We start from the raw sequence: 25,285 nt of genomic DNA, 5'->3' as shown, positions 1-25,285 counted from the left end.
GCTTTGACTAAATTTTGTTACCGTTATTTTAAATATAAGTAACATATGATGTATGCTATGCTATAACGTATGATGTAATTATATAATACTAGAGGTCCCGCAGTAGTCGAAATTCGACTATAACCAATTGGAATTGTATGTTTGTACACTATTATGATTGTATTTTATACTTCCATAATCACAAATTTCGCCAAAGCTACACTATAAAAAAATATTAATACAGACAAACAATATTTAATCTATTCTCAATTTGACAACAGACGTCAAAAACAAAAGTTTGACAATAAATAGTATGCATGCGTGTGTACGTCAAATATATGGTATGTAGTGTGTGTAATGTTTTCTTTATTGATTTAATGTATCTTTTATGCATTATTTTAAAAAAATATTATAATTGTGCACTTCTTCTCTATATTCTCTATAAGTATGGAAAATTTCATACTCCTCCGTCCGCGCAATTTTCGTAAAAAGGGATACAAAGTTTTTGCTTCACGTATTAATTATATAATATTCTGTGCTCTTTTCAATTAGAAATAATATTATCTGTGCCGCCACCGATGATACGTGACGTCACACAATAAATCCGTACCCAAGCATAAAGACTGTTCTGTTAAGCAAAACCTTCAATTTTTTTTCCACTTAAGGCAACTCCTTTTTCATTCCAAGAATACCCCACTCTTTTAATGGTTTTTAAACTGCCGTGTCTGAGCGTGCTGTGCTCTGTGAATTCGTACGTGGTCCGCGCAGTGCTGTAAGGTTCTCTGCTATGAGCGGTCAGTCGCGATATATTTTTGTTAGTGTAAATGTGCCTTAAGTTAATAGTAAAAAAAAATTTTTTTTTTTCGCTAACCCAAAATAATGGTTCAGAAAATCGCCCCGAAAATCGGAAGCCGTGAGTATTGAAAATAATAAAATACGTTATTAAGAATTATTTTTTTTGAAAATTTGCTCGCACTTATTAGCCCCTTTTTGAAGTCAACAGAGAATTGAACCTATAAGATAATAATAAAATTAATATTGCTCCTTTTTCTAAAAAAAACAATCCCATTAAACTGGGTATACTAATTTAAATCACTCCCTTGATTTTGAAGGGACAGCAATGCACTTAATAAATTTGAAACATCATCTGAAGCGAAAACCAAAAAATTAACGCTTTTTTAGTCAAAACTTCTTTGAAGATGATTTAAAACTGGACGAAACGTAAATGACACTATAAAAGCGACACTAAAAAGATAGTGTCAGTAAAGGATCTATTGATAGTAATTGTTTTTTTTTTGTCTTGTGTCGATGATTGTCTGTCTGTCTGTCAGGCAACCGAACTAACCTGTGTTATGTAAACAAACTGAAAACATTGTTCGCGTGTTGTTATCAATCGATTACACGCTACACAATGTACTTAGATGGAAAATTGTGGGCTGCTTAATACTAGGAACAATTTTTCTGATGATTTCTTTTGTTTTATGTAGCGTGAAAAACCATGGCATTGTAAATAAGAATGATAATAACCGGGAACAAATCACGCATAGTCCTCCAACCCCAAGCTAGAATTCCAGAGACTGACATAAATTTGACTTTTACTGGTGGTAGGACCTCTTGTGAGTCCGCGCGGATAGGTACCACGACCCTGTCTATTTCTGCCGTGAAGCAGTAATGCGTTTCGGTTTGATGGGTGGGGTAGCCGTTGTAACTATACTTGAGACCTTAGAACTTATATCTCAAGGTGGGTGGCGCATTTACGTTGTAGATGTCTATGGACTCCAGTAACCACTTAACACCAGGTGGGCTGTGAGCTCGTCCAACCATCTAAGCAATAAAAATAAAAACTATAAAAAGACAAAGAGCAAACAAACCTGTTCATCACACGAATGTTGCCCGATGTGAGAATCGAAACCCACGACCCTTGGCGCAACAGTCAGATGCGATAACCACTGCATCACCGAGCCAGTCAATTGTAATTAAGTTTATTGTAAAAGAATATTAAGTGCACGACGAGAAAGCTATCATATACGTCCCAATGTGATTCCACCAGTCTCGTCGAGACATGAAGTCGAAATTTCGATCCCAACTTTCTATTGACCGTTGTTGATTTGTAATTATATAAAAAAGGCACTAATTATAATATCACCTATTGTCCATTGCGTATTTGCAATACAATGCGCCACGCTTGTAGGGATCAACTAGCATTCAAAAATATTTTTTACTAACCTCAACTGGCCAAGGAATTCGTTTGTCATAATATTAAATACTAGTAAAATAAAAAATAAAAAAAAAACATTTTTTTATCACGCAACGGATTGAATGCCCATGTTACGCAAAATTATAAATAAAAATAAAAATGTTTAAACATTTCTTTCTTATTATTGGTCCAAAATCATTAAAAGAAAATTCTCGAACAGAAAATCCGAAAAGTGCAATGAGAAAGTGCCTGGCAGTCTTTTATTTTATTCATTTTCTTAATTAGTACTTAAATTTATGTACGGCTTGCGTCTAAGATTTGAATAGAAAATTATCGTGAGTGATTCTGTCAACGTGAATACAAATTTAAGTGCTCGTGACCCGACTTATCCATCTCGAGCGACCAAGCCGGTGTTCGGTTCTCGTAAGCAATTTTTTCAAAGCGGTCCCATCACTAGTGGCGACTAGTAGGCCGTGCCTATTGTAAACCTGCCTTGCCTTTTCCCGCTGCGAAATCGTCATTCATTCTAAGTTAAAAAGTGGGACTTCCACAATTAAATAAAATATAAATGTCTAATTTTGTAGTAGAATTCAGTACATCTCCCAGATCTTCAGATCGAAGGATCAATACCTATCGCTTTCAAAGCGCTATCCTACCCGGGGACTGCGGGCCCAGGGATGGTATTTAGAGCACTAACCACTAAACGACTCCGCTGCACTCTCATCCAAGCACCCGATCTCTCGAGGTTAGAATCCAGGCAGGATAACGGGGTTACCCCGGTTGAAGCTGCAACCAGACGCGCGGCTCGCCCCAAGGACGCCCGGCCGATGGAGCTTTCGAGATAAAACAAAAGCTCTAGAACGTCGGCCGTCTTGGTAAGGGGGCCAGGCAGACCGCTCAGATAGTGTCGATAGCGTCTTGGGATACTTGCTGGGTCGGTACCAGCTTTCCGTATCGGGACGCGATATACCACCAACCGGTCGTTCTTATGATGTCACTCCTGATCGCCCAGTGCCCTTCATCAAAGGGACTATCGTATCTCCGGCATCGGAATTTACAATACTTCCTTGGCACCAATAAAATTGAAACGGCAATGCCAAAAATTTTAGTTTCACAGTTTCACCTACACTAATATGGCGCCTTCAAATATTTATTAAGAGTCGATAATAATTATGAAACTTTCCTATCTGTATAACGATGGAAATATCAAACAAGATTTCCTCATCGAAAAGAACTTCAGCAAGAAAACTTAAATAGGGGTTAACAAACCGACAACTGGATCATGATGCAACACCATGCATTTCTTGCGGCAATCACGATTCTGGACTTTGCCTTTCAAAGAATAAGGCACAAAGTAAAAGTCCGTGGGAATTACATCAGCATTCGCACGAAAGGGGAGAGATGTTATAATTAAAATTCCCGACTTGTTTCTCGAATGGCGACGGTGCTCTCTCACGTACACGTGCAAATGAAAGTTTTTGTTTTCAAATTTAATACATAGAAACTATTCTCTATTCATCGCTACCTTTATCGACTATCCTTGGCTCTGTGATGCGGCTAAGTCTTCATCTAAAGCAAATTATGTTTCACAGTTGAATATGATGATCTTTAAAAAAAAAAAACTAAGCGTGTAACATTGAAAGCCACAAAATCATCCTTGGTTATGGATACCAAGGATATAGGAAGCAAGACCCTTTTTTTTTCGGCCCGGGCTCTAACCTCCTACGAGGTCCCCGCGCCTAGGAGGCGCGCGGGGTATGTGGGACTTGACGATCTGCAAAGTGTTGAGAGCAGACCGCGGGCTCAAGGAATTTTAGGGCCCACCCACTAAACGACTCCCCTGCACTCTTACACCCGACGTCCGATCTCCGTCCGGGGTCAGAACCCGGTCAGAGTAGGGGATAGACCTGACCTAACCTAACGCGAATACCAAGTATCTGAACATAAGTGACTCCAACTGGCAATTGAACTGGTTTTGGCGGTGTAGTCTGGTAACGTAACGTATATTAAGTGTATGTATGTCTTATCGTAATGTCAAACCAACAGAAATTTTCTGACACTAAGATACATTAAATGACCACCACCACACCACAGAGGTAATCGTGAGCCTTAGCAGCGCTACTCAGGGTGTGTTTACGTCCCATCACAACAATAAATAAAAACATACTATCTTCTGTTACAGCCATTCACAGAGGCATGGCAACCTCCCTAGATGCCACCGAAGAGATGGCGGATTACGAAACCGCGCTGGACAAAGCAGGTATGCAATCAATAATATACATCTAAGTCGTCGCGGCTTAAAGGATAAGACGTCCAGTGCATTCGTGTTGTGCGATGCACCGGTGTTCGAATCCCAGGTGGGTACCAATTTTTCTAATGAAATACGCACTCCACAATTGTTCACGATTGACTTCCACGGTGAAGGAATAACATCGTGTAATAAAAATCAAACCCGCAAAATTATAATTTGGGTAATTACTGGTGGAAGGACCTCTTGTGAGTCCGTACGGGTAGGTACCACTACCCTGCATATTTCTGCCATGAAGCAGTAATGCGTTTCGGTTTGATGGGTGGGGTAGCCGTTGTAACTATACTTGAGACCTTAGAACTTATATCTCAAGGTGGGTGGCGAATTTTCATCGTAGATAGATAGAAAAAGTCGTCTAAGAAGCAATGCAGCTATGCCTCTGACATATTGCTGTCAATATCCAAGACTACTTGTAAATCGCGTGAATTGTACACCCGTCTTTAAATGCAATTTGAAAGACATCCTTCAAACGTTGGTATCCAGTTTTTTATTGAGGCAAAGGAATGTTGTAGGATAGAATATATTTTACATAATCGTGGGTATCCTACAAACAATATTTCTTTTTCAACGAAAGACGTAAACTGTTCTATTTGGCATCGATACAAGTAAAAAGTCAACACATTGAACTGATCAGATAAATAAAATAAGTTCAGCGAAACGTGAAATAATAGCACCCAAATATAGAAAAATCAATAAGTGCCTCAATTCTGTTATCATATATTTATCAGGATAATCTGTCGAAATTGTTGTGGAATGTGCTAAATCAAAGATGGTATGGGTCCCCGGTAACCGTACTCGTCGAACTCGACAAAGAGTTCGACGTGCAATCTAACCTAAACATCAGCACACTGAGTTTCTGGCCGAATCTTCTCAGCGGGTCGCGATTCCGATCCAGTAGTAGATTCATTCGCGAAGCAGCTGCTCTTGAGTTGTTAGGTCTCCTTTGGAGGCGCTGAGGCAGCTGTTAGCAAATCCCACCTCTCAGGGCTGAGGCTTTGCTCGCCCGCCTGCCCTGGTAAAACTGGAAAGGCCTCCGGGCCACAAGTAATCCCTCAATCACAAAAAAAGATGGTACGATTTTTCAAAACGCAATTCCAATGACACTTCTATTTTTCAAAACACTGCGAATACCTTTGTCGTTTTCTGTCTGATGTTTTAACTTTCACTGTTAGTCCCTCCTAGATATATCAATAGAATAATTAACTTCTTAAATAATAAATAAATAACTTATTATTATATTTTAATATATAAATAATAATAAATATAAATAAATATTTACTAACAATCACGCCACGTTAACCGGTCCCGTGATAAGTTCGTAAAGAACTTGTGTTACAGGTACCAGATAACGGAAATAAATGTAAGATTGTTATTATACACATAGATATATTTAATACACATCCATAACCCTGGAAAAGACATTTATATTTATCATACAAATATCTTCCCTTGGCGGGATTCGAACCCGCAACCCCCTTGTGTAGTGACCATGTCACTTACCACTACACCAGACGGCCGTTTATAACTTAACTTAACTAAAACTTTATAACTCTATAGTTATTATTATTATGTGTATTAAACACTGCCTCGCCTGAGAAGACGGCAGGACATACTCCGGCGAGGTGGGCAACGATCGGCCGGAGCGTTAGGGACTATTGGGCGAGAAACCGGCGAACTATACTTACTATATTATTATTATTTAACAGCCGTCTGGTGTAGTGGTAAGTGACATGGTCACTACACAAGGGGGTCGCGGGTTCGAATCCCGCCAAGGGAAGGTATTTGTATGATAAATATAAGTGTCTTTTCCAGGGCCATGGATGTATCTTAAATATATGTATGTGTATAATAAAAATCTTACATTTATTTCTTCTGATGTTATTCCTTCACCGTGGAAGTCAATCGTGAACATTTGTTGAGTACGTATTTCATTAGAAAAATTGGTACCCGCCTGCGGGATTCGAACACCGGTGCATCGCTTCAACACGAATGCACCGGACGTCTTATCCTTTAGGCCACGACGACTACTTGATGAAATGTTTCCAACAATTACATAACTTTTTATGACCTATACGGTTTCAATTCAGTCTTTTCGTACAATTTATACTCAATCAAATTGAATTAACGATTATTCAATTGAAAAATTGCATTCAAAATTGCTTTCCGTCTAGTGTTTTGTAATTTGGTCTTTATTTAGACCATTAATTGAGTTTTCATTGAGCGTTTTAGACTCTAATTTAAGTTGTGTTATATACGCTTTTTATGGTCTTTGAAAGCAGACGATTGAACTGCCCTCTTGACTGAAAATTGTCCCTGTCGCTATATTTTCAAACCTCGTTTGCAGATGGAAATGTCTTAGCGCATAGCAAAGAGCGGCTTTTTCCACAGTCGGACGGTACGCGGCTAAAAATATCTCTAGAAGCGCAGTTTAGATAATCAGAGCGGTTTGTGGTAGTAGGGATGGTGAAATTTCACTTGTGATCAAACGGATTGTAACTTCAAATTCAACTATGTATTGAATTAATCATGGCCTAAAGGATAAGACGCCCGGTGCATTCGTATCGAGTGATGTCTGTCTGTGCCAATGTTCGAATCCCGCACGCGGGTACTATTTTTTTAAATGAAATACGTATTTAACAAATGTTCACGAATTGCTTCCAGAGTAACATCGTGTAATAAAAAGTGACCCCGAAAAAATTTTAATTTGCATAATTATTTATTGGTGGTATAGGTACCACCATAGGTGGGTAGGTATCACCACCCTGCCTATTTTGCAGTGAAACAGCAATGTGCTTCGGTGTGAAGGGTAAGGCAGTCGTTGTATTGTAAAATTTGAGAATTAGAACTCATGTCTCAAGATGACCGGCCGCATTAACCTGGTTGATGTCGACGGGCCTCAGTGACCTCAGTCAATTAAAAAAAATATACGTTGACAGCACCGCGCCTTTTGGATGCGGCGATCTGATCCAATGGCCACTAAGATTGACTATCCTCCTCCAGTTTTCAGTTCTGAAAATAAGAGATGTATCGTAACTTAAACCCGTCTCTTCTACCAGAACTTAAGCTGTGAAGTTGATGCGAGATTAAGTAAAAGCAGTTAAGATTAAACTCCGAATTCGGTTTCCGGATCACGGATATCCTGATACGGAAATCCGACGTGTGATGCTTTAGGTTAAATTTCGTTGGATTGTTGAATGGATACTACAGTTCGTCACCGCTACAATAACATTCATTCCACGACCAATGTTTATGTTAAAACCATTGTCTGCCGCCATTTTAGATCGTATCTTAAACACGATCTCTTTTGCGTTGACAACATGTCTATGCGATGATGATGATGGTAATTACTGAATGGAAAACTTCCAAATTGCTCTTTTTTTTTTTACTTCATGCGAAAAAAGAAGTTCTTATAGGTTTGAGTCGTTAGGTCTTTCTATGGAACTCTACATTATTTCTACAGATAAAACGATTTTAGTGCCGTCATCAATTTGGAGCTTGGTTTTATTAGAATTAGATCTTGTGTGATGTTTCTCAAAGTTATATTCAGTCGAGTGAAGATTATCTAGAAGGGTCATTTATTATGTGAACCACACAATAAGATTGAGGACGATTTTATCTCTATTTTTTATTTATTTTAAATGTGTATTAAGGATTCAAAAATTTGAAGTAACATTTACAGAGGAGTCGGTCACCGGATTGGTGGTAGCTTGAGAAACCACTGCTGGGGCAGGAGACCACAAATCAGAAAACGTAGTAAAAAGGACGAAGGAAATGGAAGGAAATGAAAGGATGTTCAGTGTGGCGAACGCGTGATTGCCGAGACCTATGTCCTGGGCATTGGGTATTCCAAGCCCTATCGGCTAGATATTTGGGAAACTTATGGTGTTTTCTTTTCAAATAAAAAAAAACTTATATAGGCACCAGAAAGAAGGCACACCGTGAATACAAGCTCTACTAAGCCTCGCAAATTGCCAGAAATTTCACGTTTTCTTCGCCTTTTTCTCACGCTCGTCTTAGTTTAGAGAATAATCCCACATTTGTCCCGTACAATATGCATCCGAGTTTAATTTCTTATCTCTTTCTCAGGGTATGGCCGCTTCAGCCGGAGTGCTTTAGGAGCGTGCGTGTGCGCTTTCTTCGCATCAGGAGTGCAGAACTGCATTATGTCTTACGTCCTGCCGGCGGCCAGATGTGAACTACAACTGACGACATACCAAGCAGGGTTGATCAATATGGCTTTTATGAGCGGTGAGTTATTTGAGGCTTATTTTTTTTTATTCCATAGATGGGTGGACGAGCTCACAGCCCACCTGGAGTTAAATGGTTACTGGAGCCCATAGACATCCACAACGTAAATGACCTACCTTGAGATATAAGTTCTAAGGTCTCAAGTATAGTTACAACGGCTGCCCCACCCTTCAAACCGAAACGCATTACTGCTTCACGCCAGAAATAGGCAAGGTGGTGGTACCCACCCGCGCGGACTCAGAAGAGGTCGTACCACCAGAAAGTAAGTAATTTTGAGGTTTAATTGTGAGACACGTAGCGTCTTGATTTTGTAGTGGGTAGCTAACATAGAGATATATGACAGTAGAACACTGAGTCTCTCGTCGGATTTTCTCAGTGGTTCGCCATTCCGATCCGGTTGTAGATTCTGCGAAGCACTGCTCTTACTAGGGCTAGTGTTAGCAAATTTTCTACAGATTGAGCCCGTGAGCTCACCTACCCGTCCGCGGAAAAATAAGTTGACAGATGCCTGAATCTGGCCAACGGTATTTTATTAAATATACAAACTCCCAACTTTGGGCACGTCAGTCTACTGAGCAATTTCACCGGCTTGGTCAAAGATCTTTCGTTTGTTGATTCCTGCAGTGGTTTAACGAGTCCGTGTCGTGAATATTCCATATAATGCTGAGCCTCCACGCCGGAGATATGCGAACGGAACTATGAACAAAGGGGTTTTCAATCATATACACCTTTATGAATACTAGTGGTCGGCTGGTAGTCGAAATTCGACTACAATTAATTGAAGTTACAAGTCTGTATACTATTATAATTCTATTGTCAAAGACAGTAGTATACTATAGTACTATAGTATAGCTGCTACTTTCGCCAAGTACTTACATAGGTACTGCTTTAACCAAGACTACACTTTAGACCAATAATAATAAAGACAAACAATATTTATTTTAATATATTCTCAATTTGACCACAGACTTTAAGCAATAAACAAAAGTTTCACAATAAACAAATAGTATACATGCGTGTTTTTGTCAAATACATCGTAGTGTGTGTGTGAATGTGTAATTGTATTGATTTAATGTATATTTTATGCACAATTAAAAAAATATTAACATTCTGCACTCCTTCTCTATATTCTCTTCATGTATGGGAAATTGTATACTCCTCCGTCCGCGCAATTTTCGTAAAAAGGGGCTCAAAGTTTTTGCTTCACGTATTAAATTAATATATATAGATTACACATCACTCCATAAACATTTGGATGAAAAATGCTCTCGAAATTCCAGTGAAAACCCATTACCCTATGGGAAAATTTACTACAGTCAACAAGCTAAGAGGAAACCAAATAAATCGTACTACCAAAGCCTTAACCGAGTTAAATACACAAATTAGCACGCAGTTGTGAAAACAAACATTATTAAATACATTAATGTTATGTTCAAAATTTCTCAGATTTACGTAATTGGCGTTTTCAGTTGATTCACACGTCACCGACAGTTCGGGCAATTGTGATTTTTTATGTTTTTTCTTCCTGGTACAAAAAAACCAAGATACCTAATCTATTACGGGATTCCGTAGACAACGTGAATGTATGTATGTATGAACGCAACGTCTTGAAGTATGCGGTCTAAATTGTATTGTATAATAACGCCTTACCACAAAAGCTATTACCGGTATTTGATTTTTATTACCCGATGATATTATTCCTTCATCGTGGAAGCTATGCGTAAAGTCGTATTGAGTACGTAATTACTGTGGAATAGGGATCGCAGCGCATAAAATTAAACTTCCACTGTTCCAAAATCTTCTTTTATAATAATAATTAATACTTTTATTATGTCTTGCTCATTTTTCAACCGTCTTCACCATCTTCCTTTTCTCTGTCATTCTGCTTGTCATTATCTTTTCCCTTTCTTACTGTATTCTCTCACTCACATCTTAGCGCTCCGTTCCACACTCTTTTAATACGTTGTTCCGTTCTTACCAATCCTACAATACTTAAAAAAAAAAAAGAGCCGCTTCTGGGATTCGAACACAGGTAAAGCCGCACGAGTATACCTGACATCTTATCCTTCAGGCCACGACGAATCGCAACGAATTACCAGTTAATGTGTAATTAATTGCGACCAAAAATATTCTTCCTATGGAGTGACGCGGTTGCTAATCACGAACTGTGAATTTGATCGGTTTTTGGGCATCGCGTTCAATGTGATAATTACGTAATTGCTTGGGTATATATTGAAACTGAAAACAGACATAATACGCTGCCTGTTTGGTGAATATTGTAATAATCGGCTGCGTAGTGGTCTAGAATAGCATCTCATCTCTTCCCGTGGCTTCTTTGACTTCACTGAACAATAGGAGGTTGGGAATTCAAATAGTACATTGCGATCACTAGTGTGCTTAGTGCGAGATGTTCAACGTTCTCGATAGCGTAAAAGTTAACTCAAATTTGTACGGAGTTGGAACGTTTGCTTATGTTTGCCGCTAGAAGCGCTGTTCCAACTGCATACAAATTTGAGTTAACTTTTACGCTATCGAGAACGTTAAAAAGCTCGCACTAAGCACACAGCCCGTATTTACGGTAGGCGTTGAACCCGAGCTGTTACCTGTCTCAAAATGGATAGCAAGATCCACTGCTTCGAGAAAAACCGGAGTTTTCGACAACTACCTCCACATACTATTGCCCGTTGAGAAGTCATTCCCGATCCTGCGGAAAGAATGGAAAGCAGTCGACGCCACCCCAAACAGGTCATTTCTGATCCTGCCGATCCACTAACGGTGCTTTTAGGTACCTCAAGCACCGGTCATCGTTCTCGTCGAACCCGTCGCTTGCGACGAAGGGCTCGACGAGTACACCAACCCTCAGACACAGCCCACTGAGTTTCTCGTCGGATCTTCTCAGTGGGTCGCGTTTCCGATCCGGTGGTAGATTTTGCGAAGCACGGTTCTTGCTAGGGTTTGTGTTAGCAAAGTCGTCAGAGTTGAGCCCCGTGAGCTCACCTACTAGTTAAGGTTACGCTGAAATAGCCTCTCAAGGCAAAAAAGGTGATAAGTAAATTAACTTATCAAAGTAACAACTATTTATGTCCTGCTTTTTTTTTTTATTGCTTAGATGGATAGATGAGCTCACAGCCCACCTGATGTTAAGTGGTTACTGGAGCCCATAGACATCTACAACGTAAATGCGCCACCCACCTTGAGATATAAGTTCTGAGGTCTCAGTATAGTTACAACGGCTACCCCACCCTTCGAACCGAAACGCATTACTGCTTCACGGCGGAAATAGGCGGGGTGGTGGTACCTACCCGTGCGGACTCCCAAGAGGTCCTACCACCAGTGATTACGCAAATTATAATTTTGCGGGTTTGATTTTTATTACACGATGTTATTCCTTCACCGTGGAAGTCAATCGTGAACATTTGTTGAGTACGTATTTCATTAGAAAAATTGGTACCCGCCTGCGGGATTCGAACACCGGTGCATCGCTTCATACGAATGCACCGGACGTCTTATCCTTTAGGCCACGACGACTAAAATATATGCTAAATATATATTGTTTCCTATTTGCGTCCTTTCGCCATGTTTACGGCTTGTTGAAGTTTCGACTTTGGACCACTTACCGAGGAAGTTAGTAAAACGGTCGATGATGGCATAAAACCGTGCAAACAGATCTAACAGAAGACTGATTCCATAAATGGATCTATCAGTTAACGCTCTCGTTGTGAAATTAGCGTCGGTTCGAGTGGCGCCATTTTATTTGTTCTTTTTTTTAAACAATGCATGATTGCCGAAAAATATCCATCGGTAAACTTACAGTTTAAAAAAATTTCAAGAACACGTTAAAAATAATTTAATTCACATGCCATTTACTTAAACCGTTATCAAAAGGGAATGAGGGTGACTGAAATTATTTTACTGGTGGTAGGACCACGCTTCCTATTTCTGGCGTGAAGCTGAAATGCGTTCGGTTTGAAGGGTGGGGCTGAGACTGGTACTGAGACTTTATAATTCATATCTCAATGTGGGTGGCGGTATTTACGTTGTATGTCTATGGGCTCCGGTAACCACTTAACAGGCCGTGAGCTCGTGGACCCAACTGTGCAAAAGAAACACCGACAGTCGAAATGTTATAAGTCCCGAACTTGTATTTATGCAAACATATCTTGAAAACGTCATTAGCGAATTCAGGCATCTCTCATATATCTTGTATATGAACATAGAAGAAAATAAAATCCATTTTTTTGGCTATGGTACTGAGTTAAAGGTACTCCGACTGCGAAAATCAGGGTTTCGAACGACCAGACTAACTTCTAACGAATTAATTTAGTGGTAACAACCAAAACCTATCTGCGATTTTCTGTGAGCTATCGCTAGGATACTGTTGTGGCGAAACCTTTGGTCCCGTCACGCGCATGCGCGGCTCGAAAATTCAGGGAGGCCATGATCCCCGCCATTAGAAAAACAGATTGTACATTTCTACATTAAAATAAACTTTTTATTATTTTACTAGCTGACACGGCAGACTTCGTAGTGCCTCAATCGATAAGTAAAAGACCTAAAATATTGTATAAAATAAACTTAAAACAAATAAAAGTAATTTGTCCGACGGGGGGACACATCAAAGGAAAAACAAAATTGTTATTTTAATTCAATTTCGAGCATTTTTGTATTTTTATCTACCTTTTAAACCTTCTCTGGACTTCCACAAATAATTCAAGATCAAAATTAGCCAAATCGGTCGAGCCGTTCTCGACTTTTAGCGAGACCAACGAACAGCAATTCATTTTTATATATTTAGAGCCGCTTTTATTTAAACGTCCTAAACTTGTTTGAAGCCGTCTCGCATGTTTCATCTTCAACGTATCCATTTGCAACTGTAATTTACGCATTGCTCGGTTCCTGATTGAAGGAATCCTGTGTGTAAATCAGATTAGCGAGTAATGGATCCATTTAATAATCACGCGAACATCTCACGATTTCGCTCGAGACGAGAGATAGAGTGATGAGGGAACCAGGCCAGGGGTAAATTTAAGTAAATAGGAATTGCTCTACAGGTGGTAGGACCTCTTGTGAGTCCGTCCGGGTAAGTACCACAGCCCTGCCTATTTCTGCCGTGAAGCAGTAATGCGTTTCGGTTTGAAGGGTGGGGCAGCCGTTGTAATTACCTTACCTTAGAACTTATATCTTAAGGTGGGTGGCGCATTTACGTTGTAGATGTCTATGGGCTCCAGTAACCATTTCACACCAGGTGGGCTGTGAGCTCGTCCACCCAACTAAGTAACAAAAAAAAAGTAATTTTTGCCCTGCCTAATTCAAAAGTCCCGGTCACCGTTCTCGTCGAGCTGGTCGCTTGCGACTAAGGGCTCGGCGAGTAAACTAACCCATAGACACAGCCCACTGAGTTTCTCACCGGCTCTTCTCAGTGGGTCGCGTTTCCGATCCGGTAGTAGATTCAGCGAAGCATTGTTCTTGCTAGGGCTAGTGTTAATAACGTCACCAGGTTGGAGCCCCGTGAGCTCCCCTACTCGTTAGGCGAATTTAATATAGCCTCTCGAACTTACTAGAATAGGTAAAAAAAAGTCAATCAACTGTTGGGACAATTGAGCCTTTGATCTCATGTCTCAATGTAGATAGCAGCATTGACACGATTGTCCATAGGCTTCGGTAATCAAACAATTAGCAGGTAAATAAGAACAAAAACCGTTATCAAGTCGTCGTGGCCTAAAGGATAAGACGTTCGGTTCATTCGTATTTAGCGATGCACCGGTATTCGAATCCCGCAGGCGGGTACCAATTTTTCTAATGAAATACGTACTCAACAAATGATCACGAATGACTTCCACGATAAATCCTCCACGAAGGATTTTGGAACAAAAATCAAATCCGCAAAAAATCTAATTGCGTAATTAAAATTCAGATTCCTAAGGTTAGTGCCGGCATCCACTTTGTCCTGTTTATAGGTACCGGTAACAGTTTAACACCAGTTTTTTTTTTTATTGCTTGATGGATGGACGAGCTCACAGCCCACCTGGTGTTAAGTGGTTACTGGAGCCCATAGACATCCACAACGTAAATGCGCCACCCATCTTGAGATACAAGTTCTAAGGTCTCAAGTATAGTTACAGTTACAACGGTTGCCCAACCTTCAAACCGAAACGCATTACTGCTTCACGGCAGAAATAGGCAAGGTGGTGGTACCCACCCGCGCGGACTCACAAGAGGTCCTACCACCAGATGGGTCGTTAGCACGTTCTCCTTCAAACGTGGCCCAAAAGTCCTGATAAAGCTTTTAATCTCCAGGTGGTGTCGCGAGTGCGTTCTTCTGGGGTATTGTGGGCGATGTCTTCGGCAGGAAGAGCACCCTAAGCTTGACATTGCTCCTGGACGCAGCGATAACTTTAGCCCAGAGCACCGTTCCAGACTACAGACTTCTGCTGGCAGCTAGAACCATCAATGGGTTCATTATAGGTATTAATACTAATTTCCTTGATGGTTATTTTGAAGGCAAGGTAGGTAAGGTGGATGGTAGGATCACGTTTTTCATTTTTTACTTAAACTTTCGATAAAAGCGTATTTTTAAAATTATTAAGTACTTTAACACCGATTCCTGCCTTATCGATTATAGATAAAAATTATATAAATTGGCAAAAATCTTATTTTGCAAATTGAATAATGGCATAATCTTATCATATTAGTGTATTGTCATCGGTCCTCGATAGATCTTCAAAGTTTGAATGTAATCTGGCCGTTTAAAGTGAGTCAAAATCGCGTCTAAAGGAGTCAGTTACAAACATACAAACATACATACAAGTGAAGTTAATATAAAGCGTGTAAAAATAATCTTTATTTACCACGCAGGAGGTCCAGCTACACTGGTCTTTACGTATTTATCAGACCTAGTTGGAGTTAAGAAGAGACAATTCTATCTTAGCATGGTGGGAATGAGTTTTGTTGCGGCCTGGTTACTTTTGCCTGGTAAGTGGACTGGGTAACGTTTTTCGATTTTAACAATTTAATACAGCCTTTCCCAAAGTGGGCGATAACGCCCCCTTGTAGGCACTGCAGGCCCAAAGGGGGGCGGTAAGAGAGAAAAAATAGGGACGCTGTGTAAAGACTTGTGAGGTGATTTGTAATTTCATCTAGGAGGACATTTAGACACCGACTGAGCTCTCACTATAGTGGTTATTAAGTAGGTAAGTGAAAAAATGAGGGCGCTAAAAAGAAATTTATTCTCAAAGTGGGCAATAGACAAAATAGGTTTGGGAACCCCTGATTTAATATAATGACGCCTAAGTTGTAAGTCTCACTGTAAATTAAAATAAATGGGCTGTCCTATATTTCGCGTATGCGTAATGGCTTCACAGCGGAAACTTGTAGCTTGATGGATCAACAACGGTTGGTAACAAGCCTACAGGTTTTAGTAACCACCAAATATTAGGTAGGCCATAAATCATATGCCTCCTCACATCAATAAATAAATAAAACAGTGCGAACGAAAGAATTGTTGGTTGGTTCTACTGGTGGTAGGACCTTTTGTGAGTCCGCACGGATAGCTACCATCACCCCGCCTATTTCTGCCGTGAAGCAGTAATGCGTTTCGGTTTGAAGGGTGGGGCAGCCGTTGTAACTATACTGAGACTTTAGAACTTATAACTCAAGGTGGGTGGCGCATTTACGTTGTAGACGTCTATGGACTCCAGTAACCACTTAACACCAGGCGGGCTGTGAGCTCGTCCACACATCTATGCAATAAAAAAATAAAAAAGTTGTATCTTCTATTGAATTGTCTGGCTATAAGTAATGTCAGATTTGACCGTTGACCGTATTGATCCCAATCTCTTCGTACAAATCGCAGTACACTTCCGGAGAAAGCATCGTATAATATTAGACTAACAAATTGGCGACACTGACCCCAAGCGAACGAAATGTCAAGTGCTCAAGTTTAAGTGACAGTTAAGCAGTTCTATCACTTAATAGGGCTGTGCAACGTTTGAAATATAATTTCTACACATAAATGGTTTCTATATTTATTTTTTTTTTTTTTCGGAAAGGGCATTTGATGAAATTCATCTCGACTTTCGTTGCTGGGGAAAGTTAGATGAGAAAAAAATTGTAGTTATTTTTTTTTTTATTAATTTTATAGCTTAGGTGGGTGGACGAGCTCACAGTCCACCTGGTGTTAAGTGGTTACTGGAGCCCATAGACATCTACAAAGTAAATGCGCCACCCACTTTGAGACATAAGTTCTAAGGTCTCAAGTATAGTTACAACGGCTGCCCCGCCCCACCTTTCAAACCGAAACGCATTACTGCTTCACGGCAGAAATAGCAGGGTGGTGGTACCTACCCGCGCGGACTCTCAAGAGGTCCTACCACCAGTAAAAATTGTTGGAATATTGTCAGGATTCACTAAATAGTACGAAAATCTTTAGAAGTGTGTAACTAAGAAAATACTCGAATTTTTTTACTAGATATATCTTTTAGTAAATAATACCTACATGGTACGTATTTAAGAATAAATTCCACATTGAAGGAATGAGATTCGCTAATTAATTAAATGGAACTTGTTAACTTTATAAAGCTCCATTGGGTATTAATTATCCCTGTTTATTTATGCTGTAAAGCACCACATCCATCCTTCTTCTTCTTCTTCCTATTCGTACACTCTTGACAGAGTGGTCGTGGTCATGCATCAGTCGGATATACGACCTGCTCATGACTCTCGTGGGAAATTAGTGCAGTGGTTTCCCGTTGCCTTCTGCACCAGCATTTTAGGGGGTATTTGATCCCCATGGTTTCTGACGCCTCTTCCGTACAGGTTGCCCTGACGGGTGTGTATGGTTATACCGCCATTGCTCGGTCGCCATTGCCCTGTTGCTTTTCTAGCAGGGAGCACCACGGCAACCTGTTGGTCGCCGCCGCCATCCGGCGCGTGCAGGTGGGGTTGACAATAGGGCCAGTGGAGGGAGCATTCCCATCTCCCCTTACTCCCCAAATCCATGCTTAATGTCTACTTAATGCGATTTTTTTAACGTTCTCGATAGCGTAAAAGTTAGGTCAAATTTGTATGCAGTTGGAACAGCGCCCCTAGCGGCAAACGTACGCAAACGTTCCAACTCCATACAGATTTGAGTTAACTTTTACGCTATCGAGAACGTTCAAAAACTCGCCCTAAGCGCACTAGTGCGATAGTAAAAATCAAAATAAACTTAATTAGAATATTATTGCAAACTACCAGCCCTAACTAAGTACTAGTGACCTACTGATCCGCTTAACACACTTTGCAATTGAAATAGTCAAAATACATGCCAATTATACAGTGTATTTGTCAATGTAAATTTACTGTTGTGCAAATTTAATATTTTATTTAACGAAAAACTAGGTGGTCGGTGAATCATATAATAGTATTTGTGTGACCCAGTCTTTTATTCAATAGGTCACGTAAATCATGACCCAGTATCGTTGAGACCAGAATTCCTGATTGCTATGTGTCTAAGAAGGCTGGACTATGGCACCAATCCGCGCAGACTCCCAGGGCCTTGGAACTGGGATACTTTAAGACAAATATTTTTTTTGTACGGAAACTATCGACATCTTGTAGCGGATGCCCCTAAAATTATATGTTGTTAAAGTTAAGACATTTAATTATTGTATAACTAAGCACAGAAAATAAAAAAATAATAAATGATACTAGTCTTTATTTGTTATAGACAAATTGATTAAATTTTATCAATTTGTGGTTTTTGAAAATTTACAAAATCCTTCATTAAAAATATAGGATAGTTGATATGTTACTGCCATCTACAAGAGGAATGAGAAACTAATCGAAGTGAAGCCATCTAGTGGCCGACGCTCGTAAACATGTTTTTTGAGTGCTTGAGTTGCTTATCTATAACTAGTTCATGTGTATTATCTCTACAGACTCCTATTGTTTCTGACTTCCAATATTTCGAAGGAATTCCTATATTTCCTTCCTTCCTATTCGAAGGTACGGATTGATATAAATAACTACCTTCATTTCCAGCACTCGCCTGGATGGTGATTCCATTTAAAATCCCGGACTATCCAACGCTCTTGCCAATTTACTCGTGGAGGCTGTTTCTTGCCCTGGGCAGTCTACCGGGCTTCATCGCGGGAATCTGGGTGCTGTACTTACCTGAAAGTCCTAGGCTGCTTTTGGACACAAACCGAGGCGAGAAAGCGTTGAAGTTAATAGCTAATATTCATAAAGCTAATAATGGCAAGAATTCGGATTTCAAGGTTTGTTCAAAGATTATTATTAGTCTTGAAATTTTTAGACAATACGGGGTAAGCTTTACTTTTGCAGAATGGTAGAAATGGTGGTTACTAGCCGCGAGGGGCTCAGAAATGCCAGTATTCGAAAATAATTTGACTGATACCTTAAGATATAAACGTGTTTCGATTTAAAAAAGTACATATCCACTTTTATTATGCTTTTGTTTTTTAAAAAAATCCCTAGAATTTTTAAAAAACTTTTGGGACCACTTAAACTTGAGCATATGTACCTAATTAGGTACTAAAGAAAATTAAAAATAAATAAAAGAAAATTGGTTCACAAATAGGTCAACCAGAAAGTGTTTCTTATCTGTTTTGTTTTTAATTAGGAAACATATAGGTACGTATAAATAAAAAAATTTTAGAAGGTGAGTTTTTAGACGGCCAATAAAACAGATGCATTATTTGAAATCTTTTACAGATCAAAAAGCTGATAGCCGACAATATATTCGTGGCGAAAACTCTAAATGTTGATGAAAATAAAACGATTACTTTGCTGATGGGAGTTTTGAAGGATTTGAAGATATTTGTGTCGAAGAGCTACGCTATGAAATCCAGTCTCATACTTTTCGTGTTCTTCGCTAATATGGCGGCGTAAGTTATTGTATACTAGACGTGCCCTGCGGTTTCGCTCACGCAAAATTTTGTAATTTAAAAAGTTACCTGTTCAAGTAAAGTTGCGAGACAAAATGTCGTATAATATCATTTACCATGATGAAATGTGTTAACACTGATTTTAGGTTAACTAAAACTTATTTTGTACAAAACTAGCTGTACCGTTCCGCTTCGCTGGGCATTAAAATTAACGTTATTCTTTTTCATCCCCACAAAGATTCTCATCATTAACGCCTCCGCAACTGGTGTAGGGAGTCCAACACTCATATAAAAATATTAGCCTATCCTTTAAGTACATGTGTTTTCTACACGGATACCAAGTTTCAAGTCAATCGGATGCATGGTTCAGTAGTTATAACGGAACATCTGAAAAACCACTGTAGATTTATATATTAGTATACATTTCATCGACGAACGAATTTATCGAATTAAAACCTGTTGGACCGTTAAAATATAATCTAACCTGGAACTACCCTCTATCGTTTCCATATGTTTTGCAGAGGATTTGGCCTAAACATGTGGATCCCAGAACTGCTACTCAGGATGCAGGGAAGAGAATGCAAGAGCGCCGCGTTGAATCAGACCGCCTCAGCTCTCCACAATGGAACGCACGTGGCTTGGAAGGAACTCACCAAACTATACGACTCATATGCTAAGCCTGAACTGGTGGCCAATTATAACAGCACTGGTTTTGAAGGTCACGGATGGCGCGAAGAAAAATGCGATGCCACTATGGATGACGAGGTGATTGATAAAATTTTATACTAGTATTTATCTTGTGATCTGTGATGGCTACCGCCACACGTTTTTTTTTTTAAAATAAATACTGAATAAATCCATATATTATATAAAAATGAACTGCTGTTCGTTAGTCTCGCTAAAACTCGAGAACGGCTGGACCGATTTGGCTAATTTTGGTCTTGAATTGTTTGCGGAAGTCCAGAGAAGTTTTAAAAGGTGAATACATATAAAAATGCTCGGAATATATAAAAACAAACAATTTTGTTTTTCCTTTGATGTGTCCCCCATCGAACGGATTCCTTTTGTTTATTTTAAGTTTATTTTATACAAAAGTTTAGGTCTTTTATTCATCGATTGAGGCACTACAAAGTCTGCCGGGTCAGCTTGTACTGAATATTTTTCGAAACCTTAGTAAAGTTTTAAACCACTTTGGTTCACATTACTATTTCAAATTCCAGATCTTCACGTCAGGCCTAATCGTGGGAGCTTGCTGCGTGCTCGGTAATGCTGCGTGCGCTATCCTCTGTGCCAAGGGTGGGGCTCGAGGAGTCAAGAACTCAGCGGCCGCGTGCGCTGGGGCCTGTGCCCTGGCTTCCGCCTGTTTGGCAGCGAGCGCATGTTCCTGCTCCAACTCCAACAAGATAGCTGTAGCGGCTGCAGCAGCTTTGAATGCTGCTTCTCTGAATGGAAACGTGCTGTTGATCAGACTGTTGTTGAATGCTTTACCAGCGAAATTGAGGTAAGCATTTAGGAGGCTTTGGAATGAGCTCCCCTCCACGGTGTTTCCCAAGCGCTATTACTCATCCTTCTTCAAACGAGGCTTTGTGGAGAGCACTCACGGTAAGCAGCGGCTTGGCTCTGCCCCTGGCATTGTTGAAGTCTATGGGCGACGGTAACTACTCACCATCAGGTGGGCCATATGCTCGTCTGCCTACAAGGGCAATAAAAAAAAGCATACAACGGACAGGGGCTACCCCAATTTTATGATTAGTTAGCTGATCGTTGTTGCTGGTGGTAGAGCGTCTTATGTCTGCCTATTTCTGCCGCGAAGCCGTAATTATTTTCAATTTGGGTGGGGTAGCTTTGGTTGTACATAACTGTGACTTCCATGTGGATAGTGACATTAACGTTGTTGATGTCTATGGGCTCTGGTAACTAACTTACTCCGTTGGTGGGCCGTGGTGTTATCCACCCATGTAAATTGTAAAAAAAGCGACGTGCTGATCCTAATTTAATAACGCAGCTGTGTCTACTATCAATAAATGACAATGGAAACAGATTACTGTGAGCACTGATGGAACCGTTTCACTACGTAGGTACTTATTATTTTCATAAATACTGGATCTGATTAAGACGGTGGCCATCACCGAGGATTTAACCTGGTGTTTCCCCATTGTGGGGCCCACGCCTCACAAGGAGGTAGTGTGATAATTAAGGGGGGCAATCGAACTAAATTAATATAGAAAATCTGAATTAAAATTATTTTGAATTTGATTTTTAATTTTCTATTATCCAAATTCTTATTCTTATTTGCAGTGGCCTTGGGGTTTGCTGGGGTGCATGGTGGGGCAGAGCAGGTGGTGTGGCTTCCAATCTAGCAGTAGGAGCATTGCTAGACCTCTCCTGTCCAGCCCCTTTTATTGCCGTAGCAGCTTTATTAGCTTGTAAGTATATTAAATTGAATTCAAGATGGGTAGACGAGAATGGCTAGCGAATCCAGTTTGAGAGGTGAACTTTAAATTTCAATGGTACTATAATATAAAAGAGATGACAAAGATGAATCAGGTGGATATAATTCATTAGAATTTGTTTAACTATGCGGTCACCATGACTTGGCTTGTGCTTGAATTAGTAGAAAAATAAATTTAAGAGTGAATTAAGAGAATTAAGGTGGAGTGAGGTGAATTATTAGGAATGAATACTGATATGGACCGACTAATGGAAAATGCACTACGAAAAGAAAATTTGTTCACAGTATCAATAGGCTGCATAATGGTGATCAAGATAGATGAATCACAAGACGAAACGCGAAAAGAAGAAGACAATTCGAATATAGAAAGATACATATCAACTTACATGTAGATAGAAAAATATGATTAATCGCTAATTGAATTAGAAGTATAATGCCTTGAAACGCATTAAGAATTTAAAACTTTAACTGCAAGAATAAATCGATTAATTTTGTATAGTCCCTGTTTTTGAAACATCATTTTTGCAATGATCATGTTTGGGACCTCCACTCCTAGGCCCTTTTAAAAACGTAATAGCAACTATATGTTGTATCTATAGATACATAATAAGTATGTTATAATATTATTGGACTTGGTCAAACAGAATGATAGATTTTTTATGTAATAAAAATCTTAACTGCAATAGTTGTATAATGACACGGCAGTTAATGCTACTCCAAGATGACGTCATAAGGAATTGCGTTCGTCCTTGTTTCCTTCGTGGATTGACTCGATGGCGCAGTAGTTAATACCATTGACTGCTGGAACGAGGGTCACAGGTTCTATTCCCACATGGAGCGAACATTCGTGTGAATTGTTTGTTTTTTGTCTTAGTGTTTTATAATTGTGTATGTGGATGTCGAAGCGTATGCTTAAACTATGTCAATGGTCTCTGGTTCTTACAGTTTAGCGAATTCTAGATTGAAGTTAGATGAGTGATGGTGTGTGATTGGTCTTACATTATTTATTTATTTAATTGATGCCGGACAGGTGTTTGTAGAAGTGAAACAAAAGCTTAGCTTAACTTATATTTCGAATTATAAACGCGGATCAAAAATAGACTTTTGATATTATAGACTGTGATCTTAAATTTTTTATTAATCATTGATTAAATCAAATTAAATGTTTATTGACGACTGTTCGCACTTACCTTGGTGGAGTTTAGTTATATTTTTATAGTAAAAAAAATTGTATATTTAAAAACAAAATGTAATCATACGTTTCACTGGTGGTAGGACCTCTTGTGATACTGGTGGTAGGACTCCTGTGAGTTCGCGCGGGTGGGTACCACCGCCCTGACTATTTCTGCCGTGAAGCAGTAATGCGTTTCGGCTTGAAGGGTGGGGCAGCCGTTGTAACTATACTGAGACTTAGAACTTATATCTCAAGGTGGGTGGCGCATTTACGTTGTGGATGTCTATGGGCTCCAGTAACCACTTAACACCAGGTGCGCTGTGAGCTCGTACACTCACCTAAGCAATAAAAAAAAAACGTATTAGATATTAAGGTAACAATTTGTAGATCCATTTTTTTCAACTGACAATTAATGTCATTTGTTACTGTAATAAAATTTGTAAATTTAAATCTTACCTTTCGTAATTTTTTTCGTACCTTTCAATTTTTTTATATTTTATTGGTTTAATGATCTGTTTATTTTGTTATTATTTTCTTCTGTAATTAGAGATTGATTCGTTAAAAGCTTTTAAAATCTTAACTTAAAAAAACCCATGCCTACATTATAAGTAGTTATTAAGATCTCGTTAGTAAAATTTAGTAGCGACATATCTTTGTAATATTTTTAATATTATGTATGAATTTCGCGCCACAAAATGGAAAAATAATATTTGTGTACAAAAAATTAAGTAAAACTTTTATCTGTTTTTTTATTTATTTCAATCGTCCACTTTTTATATCATTTGCAGGTTTTTTGTTTTTACTTTTCGTGGATTAGCCAGATGTGATTCCTTCATGGTAGCCAAAGACTTTCGTGAATATGTGTTAGCCTAGTGAGTTTCTCGCCGAATCTCCTCAGTGGGGCGCGATTTCGATCCGGTGGTAGAGGTGGGTGGCGCATTTACGTTGTAGATGTCTATGGGCTCCAGTAACCACTTAACATCAGTTGGGCTGTGAGCTCGTCCACACACCTAAGCAATAAAATAAAAAAAAGATTTTTCGAAGCACTGCTCTTCCTAGGGCTAGTGTTAGAAAATTCTCTCAGGTTGAGCCCTTGCGCTCAACTAGCCATCAGGGCGAAGCTGGAATAGCCTCAGGCTACCATCGAATAGGTAGGGGGGAAAAAACGTATCGAATACGTATTTCACGTTAATGATCACGGTCCTTATATTATGTTAATGTACATTTATCTAGAAATTCTTTATTGAAGTGAAACTTCTTTAGAATCAGTGTGATTTCAAACTCGATGAAACGAAAAAATAAGTCCATAGAGACACAAACACATAAATGAGAGTCTGAGAGTTAATTTACTCGTCGAGCCCTTCGTCGCAAGCGACGGGTTCGACGAGAACGGTGACCGGTGCTTGAAGTACCTAAAAGCACCGTTAGTGGATCGGGAGGATCCGAGATGACGTGTTTTGGGCGACGTCGACTGCTTTCCATTCTGTCCGCAGGATCGGGAATGTAGTTACCGGCGGCCACGATGAGAGGGTTCTCGTGTCGTGCCGCTTTATCGAAGTGGCGCATGGACGCCGACTGCAGATACTTACTGATGGACTCTAAGTCCAGGTCGTCATGGAGGTCGACATTCCTGACGAACCACGGGGCTCCGACGGCTATCCTGCAAAAACGGGATTGAATGATTTGAAAGGATTTTAAGTGTATGCGGGCCGCGTGAGCGAACACTACACTTGCATAGGTCATGACGGGGCGTATGCAAGTTTTGTAGAGTGTCACCTTATTTCTAAGGGACATTTTACTTCGCCTACATATCATCGGGTAGAGACGTCCTAGGATGAAGGCGGCACGATCGCGTACCGTCTTAATGTGGGGGCGGAATGTCATCCTACTGTCGAGGGTGACGCCTAAATATTTGACCTTCGGGGCCCACGGTATGGGCTGGTCGAACATCGTGATTGGGCGAACGGCGGGGGCGGGGGTGTTGACGCGCCTAGTCGGGAGAGGGATGCTCAGCGTGGTGTTCGGAGGGCGACCCCTTTTG

General features: G+C 39.8%; 2 protein-coding genes across 2 annotated transcripts in view; one reads left to right on the top strand and one right to left on the bottom strand.

Moving 5' to 3' along the window:
• The window catches only part of LOC101740450 (uncharacterized), a 960,210-nt gene that overhangs the window by 97,481 nt on the left and 837,444 nt on the right, over positions 1 to 25,285 (bottom strand). The window lies entirely within an intron of this gene.
• Positions 718 to 23,982, top strand: LOC101740723 (synaptic vesicle glycoprotein 2B). The gene is made up of 11 exons (XM_004925218.4): positions 718 to 892; positions 4,359 to 4,436; positions 8,571 to 8,732; positions 15,030 to 15,197; positions 15,588 to 15,704; positions 18,753 to 18,988; positions 19,446 to 19,618; positions 20,140 to 20,383; positions 20,839 to 21,119; positions 21,917 to 22,044; positions 22,356 to 23,982. Exons 1-11 carry the CDS (start codon positions 859 to 861, stop codon positions 22,460 to 22,462), a joined length of 1,728 nt encoding a protein of 575 aa, XP_004925275.1. The 5' UTR covers positions 718 to 858; the 3' UTR covers positions 22,463 to 23,982.

The sequence above is a fragment of the Bombyx mori genome, chromosome 6, assembly GCF_030269925.1.
Source record: "Bombyx mori chromosome 6, ASM3026992v2".
Taxonomy (NCBI): Eukaryota; Metazoa; Arthropoda; class Insecta; order Lepidoptera; family Bombycidae; genus Bombyx; species Bombyx mori.
This window is presented reverse-complemented; position numbering and strand designations above follow the sequence as displayed.